Raw genomic sequence first — 12,963 nt, 5'->3', positions numbered from 1 at the left:
CTTAAAGAGTGGAGCTGGATTTTGTAAGAATGATTTGAGTTTAATTTTTCTTCGGGTTGAGTAAATTTAAAGAATCGAGCTAGATTTAATTTGTCAGAAAAATTCGAGTTTAATTTTTGCTCGGGTTGAATAAATTTAATTAATTTTACAACTAAGAGGAAAAATAATATATAAGATCAGCTTCGCTATTAGAAAAACAGGTAACAATGACCGACACAATATGATCGTCTTTAAATATGACTGCATTCGGTCAAAAATTCTATCTGTGTGAGTGTTAAAACCACTGGATTGCATTCATCCACGTTAATGTTAGGATTCTGCGCAAGGATTATGCGGCTATCACAATCCTAGAATAGCTAAGGTAGAAAAAAAACACATATAATAATCAGTCAACAAGTTATAAATTCAAACAATTACTTGAATTGTCTACATATGGCAGAGAATAAATAATGATCACGATGAGGTTTAACGGAAAAAGTATTAAAAACAAAAATACATGCGGTATATGTTTCTTTTTATATATTACATTAGTTTTAATTAAAAAACTGTTACATATGCTGTTTGAACGCATATATGTTAAGTAGTCGATGATTTCTTTGTTATATGTGTTGGCATAGTCATATTTTATATGATTGGATTGGTGAAACCGCACTTAAGCGATAGGCTCTGGTCTAGGAGGCATAATCACAAATTTCGCTCCCTTCGGGAGTCGAACACCAAGAAGATACAAGTTCCCTCTTTAACTAGCTGAACCAACTTTATATATTGCAGCGAACTAGTATTGAAAAGGCATCTATAGATCGTGATACCTCTCGCATCAATGATGAAGATGATGATACGGAGGATTTTCTCTTTTATTAGCTGCAAGGTTTACCGGTAACTTAACTTAGGGAACAAATCTTTTGAGACTTGACGGTAAAGACTAAACATTTATGAGATGAATATTTCACGTAAAAAATCAGTCTATAGTACGTAGCCAGTCTGTAGGGTCGTAGGCAGCCTTTAATAACTTTCATGCCTAAATTTTTAGTTGGTTGAACATATTTTGCTAAATATTTTGCAGAACCTCCGGTATCCAAGCTTCCCGTATGGTCTGAACATGCATGTATTTGAAGTTGTTTATCTTTTATAATTTTTGCCCTCATCTTGGTTGATTTTGGTTAGATAGTTATATGATTGGATAAAAAAAATACTGGTGGGATTATGACAGAAACAAAAACGTCATGCTAAAAATATTTTTTTAATATATTTGGCTGCTTGTGGTCGTAATAATATTATGTGATCAAAATGCAGTCATATTTGGCACATTTTATTTGCCCAAACCTGTAAAAATTATAAATATGACCATTTAATATTAGTCAAATTTATAGATGCGACCACTGAATATATATCAGTCAAATTTATAACTGTGACTACTAGTATAATAGTCAAATTTATATATATGATTTCTAATAAAACAGTCAAATTTATAAATATGACGGCTCAGTTAGTCAAATTTAAGCACAAAAGCGGGAAATTTGAATTTTATTGAAATTGTAGCGGGAAATTTCAATATGACGAAAAAATTGGAGACAAAAACTCAGAACTAAAAATGATTAATTGAAGTCAAATTAGGACTGAAAATTGTCAGTCAAATTTAGTCATTTTTATAGTAATAAGAAATAAGTCATTATTTTAATGAGAGCTTAGTTGTCAAACACTTTATGTCATAATAATAATATCATAAATTAACATCAATATTACAACCATACATGAATCCTTTCATGACATGCTAAAAATGCTTACTTCAGTCTGAATTGGGGACTTACTGTAGTCGATCCTGCATGTTTCCAATTATTTCAAATTTACAAATATTTATGGTGCATGGAATATCATTTAATAAGTCACATTATACCAAATTCAATAAGAAGTTATGCATCATTTAGCCTATTTTCGAAGGAATTTAGCTTCAATGCAAGCGAAGTATTTGATGAGCCGATTGATTAATTAGTCACCTGAGTTCATCCACAGCTGGGAGATAGTGCTCTACTGCAACTTTAACCTGATACAATTTTAAGGCACTTTGATGAATACTAAGTTGATTACATTGTCCATGGGAGAATGATTAAGGATCTTTTGGAAAGGAAAGTGTACCCAAGTGTTACATCTCTTTCTGGTGTGGGGTTCGTCTTTGTCATTGGCTGAATCAGCTGGAGACTGATGGATTCATTTAAGTCATACCCATTGCTGATGCCAAATGGAGTCTGGTTTCTTATGTGTGTACTTGAGCTCGCTAATTCGTTAACCTGGGGCATTAATTCATACTTTGGGTCAGGCTACTAAATTGTTATGCAAAGAAGGTACATGTGCTATCTTCACTATATGTATTCTTTGTGAATACCTTTTTACGCAATTCCTGGTTTGCTTCTTGGATGAGGGTTACCTTTTTGTGGAGTTCTATATTTTCCCGATGAACTAGACTCCCCTGCAAATATTTGAATCATCAAATGATAGTCAGTTCCTTAGTAAACAACTTAATGAAAGGATAAGAATGCAACAATATTGGCTAATTTGCAGACTGACCTTCTTGTTTAGTTCTTGTATTTCATCTTTTAATAATTGCTCCTGCAAATATTGTACTTTCAGTAAATGTGCAGAAGAAGTCTTTTAAGTTAGACCATAAGCTATATGCTAGGACTAAATATCTTATACCTTTTGCCCCGAAAATAATAATAATAGTAATATAACATATACCTTTTGCATACGAACACCTTTCAAACTTATAACCAGTCGATTTTCCAAGTTCTGTAAATCATTGATGTTCAAACCAAAAAGTTCTTCTCCCAACAGCTGCCTGCATTTTCGTAGAGTAAGTTTTCAGTATTTTACAAACTATCTTTATGAGCCTTCATATGTCCAGTTATAAACTTAATCAATAATCATAAGTTATTCTCTCATAAATGCAGAGAACTTTGGTGATATATTGATCCATTAAAAACAGAAATTCTGTTTTCTTCTGCCAATATTTTTTCTCAATTAAAATCTGAATAGTGGAATTGTTATATGGTTAGTGATAGGGATAATGATGAAGGAAAAATGAACTGCACCCAAAAATTTTAGAAGAGCAAACGTAAAACTAAAAGGCCTTTTCCTACGAGGTAATGTTGAAGTCTTCTCTAAATTCCAAAAACATGTGTTCAAGTCTATGAATTTCCATAATTTAAACATATTAGCTTATAGATCTGTGGAAGGACAGACCTTTGCTGGAAGTATACAGTTGAAGCCAGAAATTGAGAAATAATTAGCCTAAAAATTAAATAGTTCAAAATTGAGAAAGAACTCATGTAGCGTATCATTATCTCATAGCAAGCCCGCAACTGACTTAAATTTCTGAGACACGCACAATGATCAGTTCACCGTATACTTGATCTTCTAAAGAACTTCTAAATCTAGTGCTTTTCAAAATTAATTTGAAGGTACTGCGTGTTGGTGGTATTACGAGTCGAAAATTACGACAGATGACTAGTACTGAACTTCTAAAGAAAACAAGGATAGATGCCTGTTACCTGTGGCTTTGTTGCAAGTATTGCAGCTGTTGTCTCAATCTTTCTACTTCGCCTTGCCAAAACTAACATTGAAGTGAGAAGTTAAATTTAGTTCGGATGGAAGGCATAGAGATGAGCCGCATCAATATATATTAAAATCAACCATTAATTTTACTCTTGCAAAGTAAACTGCTGAGGATAAATTTTTTGTCATACATATGGCAAATACATTCTTAGGTTAGATTAGAATATGGCTTAATGACCTTTTAGCCCTCGAGGTTTGGATAATGTTCCGATGCGGCCTCGATGTTTAAAGTCGTTCGATTCAACCCTCCAAGTTTTCCGAATGTACTTTTTAGCCCTTATGGCATATACCGGTATATAACGGGGTGGACAAAGTTGACATTTCACACGTGAGGATCAAAAGAGGCATTAAACCTCGAGGGTTAAAAGTAGCATCTAATGTATTTTAATGTATTCTTTAAAGGTTTAAAGGAACGAGATGTATACTTTAGGGGTTAAAAGGTACGCCCAAACTTTATCCTGAATATGAATTATCAAGTTTACCATTCGTTATATACCGTTATTTGAAAAAAGGCCTAAAAGGTACAATAGTGAAACTTTAAGGGTTGAATCGAGCAAATTTAAACATCGAGGCCGCATCGGAACATCCATCCAAACTTCGAGGGCTAAAAGGTCATTAAGCCTTGGAATATAGAAACATTAAAATTTTATTATTTGATTAAGTGTAGTTCAACAATCGCCGAAATTAGTATGTGGATTCTATTATCTGTTACAAGCCAACAGAAAAGCTATTGTTTTACACCTTCATCAACTGATTGAACTGTTAAAAAAGTTCGGAATAAGTTTATTGCAAATTTTATTGCACGTATGGAAACTCTAATATATTCACAGTAGCAACAAAACTTCCATCTATTATTTGCGTCTTCTCTTGGATATATAATTATATACTTATTTAAGCTTAAGTTGTCATTTCAGACTGGATGAAACAGCTATGCATATTTCTATTTAATACATGAAACAGGCTCTTCATGCTACAATTACAGGTACATTTCATTCTTGAAATTCTCGATAATTCAAAAGGTGATTCAACTTATGTCTCAGTAGAGAATCCTGTAATCTTGCTTTTATTTATTCTTGCTGCTAAGTTACCGGTTCTCCTAAACTTTAAGGTGCTAGGGACATCTTTTGTCAACCTAAGCTCTGATACCATGTTAAATTAACAAATATCTTCTAACAAATAGACATTTATTTCTGTATCTGCAAGTTTTCGTTCTCATTTGTATTTCAACCCAGGTTCACAAGTTAAATCAGTTTAATGAAATCAGATGACATATATAATTCCTCATCCTTGTAATTCGAAGTTTATTGAATAAGCTAGGATATATGTACGATGTAATTCCTCATCCTTCTAATTCGAAGTTTATCATTTATTTTACGGTTGAATAAACTAACATGCATGATATAATTCCTCACTAAATTCGAATTTAGAAGTTTATCATTTACTTTACGGTTGAACAAGGTAATAGTATCACGGCAATTGTCAAGGGCTTGGGAACCCTAACATATTTGCTTCTTATCTCTACTGTTTACACTTATTTACCCCTTCTTAATTTCATCATTTGTTTAATTAGTCAGAAAATTGACATAATTTTATGATTTTTCTGCATTTTGCTCGCATGTTTCCCCAAGTTTGGTTTTTTTTTTTTTTTTTTTTTCCATCTTAAGATAGGGGTGTAATCGAGTTGAGCCAAACACTGTTAGTCTCAAGTTCAAGCTCGACTTAATAGTTCGGGATCGATCTCCAGTTCGAAGCTTGAAGGCACCATTATTTTGAAGTTCAAAGTTCGATCGGCTTGACAATAGTGTGATAGGTTTGATCACCTCGGCTCGAAAGCTCAAATCTATGATATATTAATAAAAGCTTGAAAACTGGTTCGGCTCAAGTTCATTAATTTATTTAAATATTAAATATTTATATAATAATATAATTAAAATATATAAATATTACTAAAAGAGGGCATCTAGTTCTTTAAACTGACAAGAAAGGAATGATAATTGATAATAAAACCTTTGTGTCAATAAAATTTCTTTAGTTTCTTATGTTTTAAGGGTCCCATTTTCTTGTATAATCTAAACTTCAGTGAAAATACCTTGTTCAGAAATGTCTATTATTAGCTAGAAATTAACTGCGGCATTATTAGATGAAGCAAAATCATGTTCTGATCATCATGATCGTGGTAGTAGAGTGACTATAACATCATGATGTCAAAAATTCAGCAATGGCACATAAATGTTCAAGATAAACAAAGGGGATAAGGAGAGTATGATTTTGAGCGCAGATTAGTTTCATAATTACTTAATTACTCTGTCAGGTGGTACTCTTAAACTGCTTAAATTTTATGTTCATAGCCCATTAGCTCATTCCCTCAGGTATACAAGTTTCAAGCTGGTTCTGCAGCTACAAATAAATGGGTACACAATATGTTGCAGTATGTAATGTTCATTAGCCTCTGAAGCATTAGTCTGTTCCCTAATCCTCTCTATCTATCGAGGGTCCTAGGCCTTTCAATGCCAACAATCCACCTAACCTAGTGGCACTAGGTATACTCACAATACCAGATCAAATTGCCAGTGTATCTCAGTCACTATCCATCCTTGATTCTCAACAAAGGATTTAGGTTTTGAGAGAACACATGGTTTCAGAAGATTCCTAAAAGCGAGGGTAATTTTTCTTTTTTACGACATGATTAATGACTTAGAATCCTTGTGCTCTATCTTTATTGTCATTAAACTATCTTTTTCCTCTCCTAATCACCAAATAAAATTAATAATGTGTGAAAATATTATGTTGAACATTGCTTTGCATCAAAAATGGTTTACGTTGAGTTGTTTAGATATTGAATTACGTATATATCCAAAGATAATTGCTTCACTCTATTTTCTTCATTTTTTTAAAGTAAGTTCGTACCTCTTGGAAGTTGTATGTAATCCAAAATTCAGAGGCTGTTCCCACAAAACATTCCACTTCTTCAGTGAATGCTTTTTAGCAATATCTAACCTGCTAAGTCAAAACAAACGAACTGTTTTTGAATGAAACTCATCAGCCTTGATAAACTTGCAGAGTCATCAGATAGTTCAAATTTGAAAAGACATTGAAACTTGGCAGACGCCATCTGCAAGTTCGAGTTTGCAGACCATCAGCAGCTTCTACTTTGCATATCTCAACTTCAGCCTTACAAGTCAAGTTATTATGGTAAAGGTGTTTAGCTGTTCTTCTGCATTGCAAACAAAGAGGCATTATTATGTGGAACTACTTTTACAAGGTAGGAGTAGTTGCTTCTTTTCACTATGCTCTGCAGACAACCATGTTAATTTCTTTCTGAGCAGCATTTTTCGGATGATCTCTATCTGAGACATAGTTGGATTTACTAAATTTCAGTTATATGCATTTCTATTGCAACTAAAGTACCAATTGGGCGTAATACCTATTTCTGCATGACCTTGAATGTTTGTATCAACTTATAAGTTGTTAAACTTATTTGCAAGCTAATATTTGAATCTAATTCTCTTAGCATCTGGTTGCTCCCTCATTCAGGTATGAGCATCTTGTAAAATTTTATCAAATATCACATGAAGAATACAGAGTTAAAAACCCTTTGTCACCCTGGTATTTCCTCATATAAAATATGACATAGTTCTTTTGCTTCATTAACTAAAGGAGATTTCACATATATATCTTGTCAACTTGTTGTGACATCACATATTATCCACATCAGTTTTTTTCCACATCACTAAATTAATGTTTTTCGCCTGAAATTTACCTAAGTATTGCAGTTGGTAATTTATTCCAACTCACTTGAACAATTTTGGGTTGTGTTTATAAGAACCGAAGTTGTAAAATTGTGAACCTTGAAAGGATGAGAAAATAATTAAGCTATTGGCAAATGTTTCCATTATTTGATATTTTTGGTTAATTGATTTGTTATCTTTAGTGGGGTTGAATTCGGTTACTTGCTACTTTTCTGGCTTCTTCTGGAGGCCGCTTGAGGGATTTCAATTCTATAATAACATAGGTCTTGATAGGTTGTTTTGCCTCAAAGTTTTAGCAGCCCTTAAATTTATGGTCTCTAGTTCTCCTCAATAAAAATCTTTAGATGTCAGTCAACTGACAATAACTGATAGCAACCTTTTGGATTAAAATCAAAACGAGTGCAGGCAGGGCTTCTATAGCTTTGTGCGGCTTCTCTTGTTTTGGGCTGAAAGGATCTATGTACTGTGTAAAAGGTGCAACTTCCTATAGACACAGCTCTCAACACAAGCTTGTTCACTGGGACAAAGTTGAAGATTCTTTTCTACCTTCTTGGTAAGCCAAAGCTCATTCTGCATGTTTACATCATCCTTTATGCTAATCCATGCATATCTATGTCAATCTCTTGGGATTTTGAGGTTCATGTCTTTTTGATGTTTTATGTTTTATTCTCTCGGGTTGGCCTCACAAAAGATTATACTTCTCATTCCTAAAAATTGTTTTTAATTTCCAGAGGAACATTTTTTGGGAGGGCAGAAGGTGCAGCAGAGAATCTTTCTCAGTGGAAAATATGTACTTAAGTGTAAATGTATTCTCCTGTTTTAACTAACACAAACTACAAGTCCCACTGGTTGTAAATGTATTCTCCTGCTAAAATCATATTCATCATCTTCATAGATGTCCCTTGACAAGATAAACTCATCTTTATCATCTCCCCTGATGATGGCCCTACTTTCAATTCATGGATTCAGGTATATCTTGTTCCCTTCTCGTCAATCTTGTTCCTACTCTAATATATTCCTCAAACTTAGAGTATGTGAGTTGGAACTCAAAGTTCTGAGTTCTCCGCTAATTATAAATAAGAGTAAGTTTGTGGTATTTTATGTTATCTGGAGCTCGGGTACTGGTGCCAGACACAAGTAGGACTTTTATTAGACTAATTTAGTGTGCGCATTAATACATATATAATCTTTGCCACAAACAATAAACACTAAATATTTATCTTAAACATATCATAAATTTTAAAGAATAACACATTTATAGATCTTGCTCTCTATAAACAAGTTTTTGGTGACAAGTATGCAACTCAATATTCGGGTAATGGAGGTGATTTTGCAGTACCAAGGGTGCAGTAAAATAAGTACCAACATATTTATGTACATTCTTTTGTGTTGGTTAGAGTACTATTCAATATCTTTGGGAAGTACCATATATGCATGGTTGCCTGATGGTCTGGAAGAGTTTGTACTAATCAGCTGATTTGGTGGTCTGGATGAGTTTGTATTAATCAGCTGATTTGTATATGTTCATACTAGATTGTGTTTACCTTGTTTATATTTGTTCATTAGCCGGGGACACCGGATTGGTAACATATTTTTAAGGCAGAATCGAATTCTTGAAAACTAGTGATAAGTTCAGACATGCTCTACTTGTATCCTTGTTTGGTATGCCCTATCTCACATAATTCTGAATCCAATTTCTCTGTGTGAGATTTCAAAAGTAGCATCTCAGTGCTCCAAAAGTCTATTGATGAATCTTAAATTACTAGGAGCCATCATATCCTTCACCCTAGCCTCCTCCTCTGCCTCCTCTTCCAAAGGACCTCCTAACTTAAAAATAGTGATCTCCATACTTATATTTTGTGATAAACTGAGAACTCATGTACACACTCGTTTTTCTATTTTATCATATCACTACAAAAAAACATGACAAAACCAATAGCTTAAAGCCGAACCGACCGACAAAAAAAGGGTCGGGATAAAACCGACAACAATGTTCGGTCGGTTACGACAAAGATGATGTCATTTTGCCGAGTTGGCATGATTATGACCGAATTAACCGACCAAAGAAGTGGTCGATTTTATGTCTGACGTGTCAAACTAAAAATTTATGGTCAGTTATAGTTTTGACAGCAAAAATGTTTTTTCTTTAAAAATTTTTCAATTCAATTTCTAATATTTAGTGAGGCTGAGCGACATTGTTTGACTCAGAAGATAAAACCGGCTATCTACCATGCTCGATTTTCCGTATTTATTTAATATTTTAGAAAGATTTTATTAGCTTGAAAAGGAAAATATATAATTGCATGTGGGTTATAGCGTCGTTTCATGTTAAATATCATAAATGACCGCTTGATTTAGATAGCCTGCCGATTTTGTCATGACTAGAAAAACTCATTTTTGCTTTGTTTCGTTGAAACTTTTTTAATTAAAATTGTGGGGTGTAAAGTGAAAATCTCATATCTGTTAACTTTAACAGTTAATTAAAAGGAGAGTGGTCAAAGGGTTCAAAGCGAAACATTTTTCAAACTTTAGGGTGCATACTGCCAAAAAACATTGTTTGAGATCAAATCGAAAAAGCGCCTGAACATAAGGGGTGCAAAGTGTCAATCACTCTTAAATAAACAACAACAAGAGTAGAGCATGCTAGTGGAGAGAAGAGAGGAGAAGAAAAAAAAAAGGAGGAAGGAGATAAAAAACAAAGTAAGTATTTTCTTAATTCATGTATGCGTATCAAGTTTTTTAGATAATTTGTATTGTATGTGATGTTCATGTGCGACCGCGCGCATAATATATATAATTAAGAATATAGAGAAGGTGTAGAGGATTTTATGAAATTTGCAAGGTTGAAGGTGGATTTTATGAAATTTGCAAGGTTGAAAATGAAGGGAGATATGATAAAGTGTCTTAAACCGACCATATCGGCCATACCAACCATTTTTTGCCGTTGATTTTGTACCATTTTTTTAGTGTATCTTGTACTTTTAGTGGTGGGAAGTGCTTTCAATTTTAAATATCGAACAAGTGTTTAAAGCAACTTGAATACTCATTCAACACTCTCTCTAAAAATAATTTAAAGTATTGAATCTTAGCTATTTAAGACACTCTAATATTTTCTATTTACAAAGTCTCCTTGGCCTTGCATCTCTAAATTAACACACATATTTTATTATATGTTCTTACCATACATAAATAAAGAAATTTGATATCACTGTAAAGTTGAGAAAAAATAATATACTAATAAAGAATTATACAAGAAAAGGAGGGAGAGAGAGTCTCATAAATATGGTTAGGAGGTCATAGAGACTCATATATAAGAATTTATAGGATACTTGACAAATTGTTGAAATCGAATTTTAACGCCTTCTCCTCAAGCTAGGTTGTAAATGATCTCATACACTATGAACAATTTCGACCGGAAAAGTTCAATTTGGATTTGATTTGATTCATAAACGAGTAGATCTTGAACGCAATATTAATGATTGATTTATAGGCAAGCATAATATGATCAGTGTAATCAGACTTGATAGTTCACAAATAACTTTGATAATGTGTTCTGAGTAGAGTTCATGAACTAGCTTAGAACAAGTTTATGAATAACTTTTATTAGTAAGTTCACAAGCATGCTAGCTTTATTTATTATTTATAGACGGTGAACAAATCCAATATCAATTAAACTTGGGTAGGGTTAATAGGCTAAAACATAATTGAACTAACCTAAAAGTTGAAATTGGGTTACCGAATTCAAAAGGGTTGCATTTAATAATTCAAGAAAATAAAACTTGCATTTATCTACCGGTCGTTAACATAAATAAGAGAATAAAAACTGAACTTGCAACTTATAAAACTCAATTCAATCCCAAATTGTATTTATATCACTAAATTTATGAAAACTTGTAACTAGGTACACTGAAATAATAATAAACTTGCATATGCGATACACTCAACAAAAATAACTTGCAATCACTCTCATCTCTCTCTGTCTATCTCCTTTCTCAATCTCAACCACTCTCATCTCTCTTCTCTTTCAATCTTTTTGATATTTACATATATTAAATTATAATATCAAAAATAATATTTTTGATGAGCTTTGATATTGAATTTTTATGACAATTTCATGGAAAAGCCAAAAATCAGCTTTCTTCACAAGTATGGAAATCTGTTGCATTCAACAACAATGTCAAACATAGCCTCAATATGGCTCATTTCTTAATCTCTTTCCTCCTTATTCTCTCCCAATCTCTCTCAATCTCCATCTCACTCCTATCCCAATCTAATAATTTTATCTCGAATACTATAATATAATTGTAACACAATTATCTTTTTTTTTTTATGATTATGATCAGTACAAAGTTGATTTCAATTGTTAATTTCTATATTAAAAACTAAATAAATTAATTTGAATTGAGTAAATAAATGTATATAAATGAGCAGCAAGTAGTTTAGCCGCCTCCCTCCTCTCTTCCTTCTCCATTAGGGTTTGTCCTTTTTCAAGTAAATCGAGGAGGCTTCCACTGGTTTTCTCCGGTGGAAAGCCCCAAACCCCTACATTATCTATATTTTACTCTCGTTAATTTCTTTTCAATAAAACCCAATCTTTTGGGTGTTTGTGTGTCTCTACTCATGGAGTGTGTGGTTTGTCTCTCCTTTTGGAGTGTTTGTTATGTTTTTGTTCAATCATGATTGGGTTTATTTTGTGTTGGATCTGTTGAGAACGAGTTTATTGATATTGTGCTAACAATAATTTTTATGTGATATGGTCAATTACGATGTTACTGTTTCCGGAGATTTTGATCTAATTTGGATCGCTTGGGATGTCTTTGATTTCGTTTTTAGTTTCAAGAAATTTTAAATTCTATGTGTTAAAAGGATACAAATCATCTAATTGTTTTTATCATGTTATTTCTTTTACCACCTGGTTGTATTGACAGTCGGGGTTTGTCCCGACTGTATTATATTCAAGTTAATAAAATTTTCTTGCATTTGTCAAAAAAAATGTATATAAACGAAAATATGTTATAACTTTATAATATTTTGATTTTGATTACCTAATTACAAATTGAGGTTCAGTTCACTTATTTGATTGCAAGTTTATATTAGTTTAGTTAGTTAATTGCAAGTTTATATTAGTTCAGTTAGTCGAGTGAAAGTTTAAAAATTCGGTCAGTATGAATTATGATTGATTTGTATTTCAATTAAATTTGAAATATAGACGATAAAATTACAAATATCATAAATCACCTGTGCAAAGCACGGTTTATAAGCTAGTCATAATTGATAGTTAATTTGGTTGTATAATTAAAATAATTCATTCTCACATATGTATTTTTGTAAACTTAATCTTGCTATGATATCTCGACTAGCATATTTTAGTGTCAAATATTTACAATAGTTAAATTTATATCAATAAAACAATATTGTATTTTTTAATGGGGAAAATGAATTGTTAAATTATTATAACTACACCTATGTTATTTATGTTGTAGTGGATACAGTGATGTAAAATAACATGAAATTGGAGTTGACTTGGATTAAAAAAATGATCATCATTTTTGAAATAGTTGTGAAAAAATCACTGAACAAATATACATATGATAATTCTTTAATG

At 32.4% G+C, this 12,963-nt stretch overlaps 1 protein-coding gene across 1 annotated transcript in view; it reads right to left on the bottom strand.

Annotated features, from left to right (window-relative positions):
* Positions 1-2,081: 2,081 nt before the first annotated feature.
* Positions 2,082-12,963, bottom strand: part of LOC108198563 (MADS-box transcription factor 23-like) — a 37,691-nt gene continuing 26,809 nt past the window's right edge. The window contains exons 4-8 of the mRNA XM_017366317.2: positions 3,546-3,607; positions 2,734-2,833; positions 2,563-2,604; positions 2,381-2,464; positions 2,082-2,285 (exon numbers count right to left, since the gene is read on the bottom strand). Of these exons, the coding sequence (XP_017221806.2) occupies positions 2,082-2,285; positions 2,381-2,464; positions 2,563-2,604; positions 2,734-2,833; positions 3,546-3,607 (492 nt within the window). The remainder of the gene's footprint in view (positions 2,286-2,380; positions 2,465-2,562; positions 2,605-2,733; positions 2,834-3,545; positions 3,608-12,963) is intronic.

Source organism: Daucus carota, chromosome 1 (genome assembly GCF_001625215.2).
Source record: "Daucus carota subsp. sativus chromosome 1, DH1 v3.0, whole genome shotgun sequence".
Classification (NCBI taxonomy): domain Eukaryota; kingdom Viridiplantae; phylum Streptophyta; class Magnoliopsida; order Apiales; family Apiaceae; genus Daucus; species Daucus carota.
This window is presented reverse-complemented; position numbering and strand designations above follow the sequence as displayed.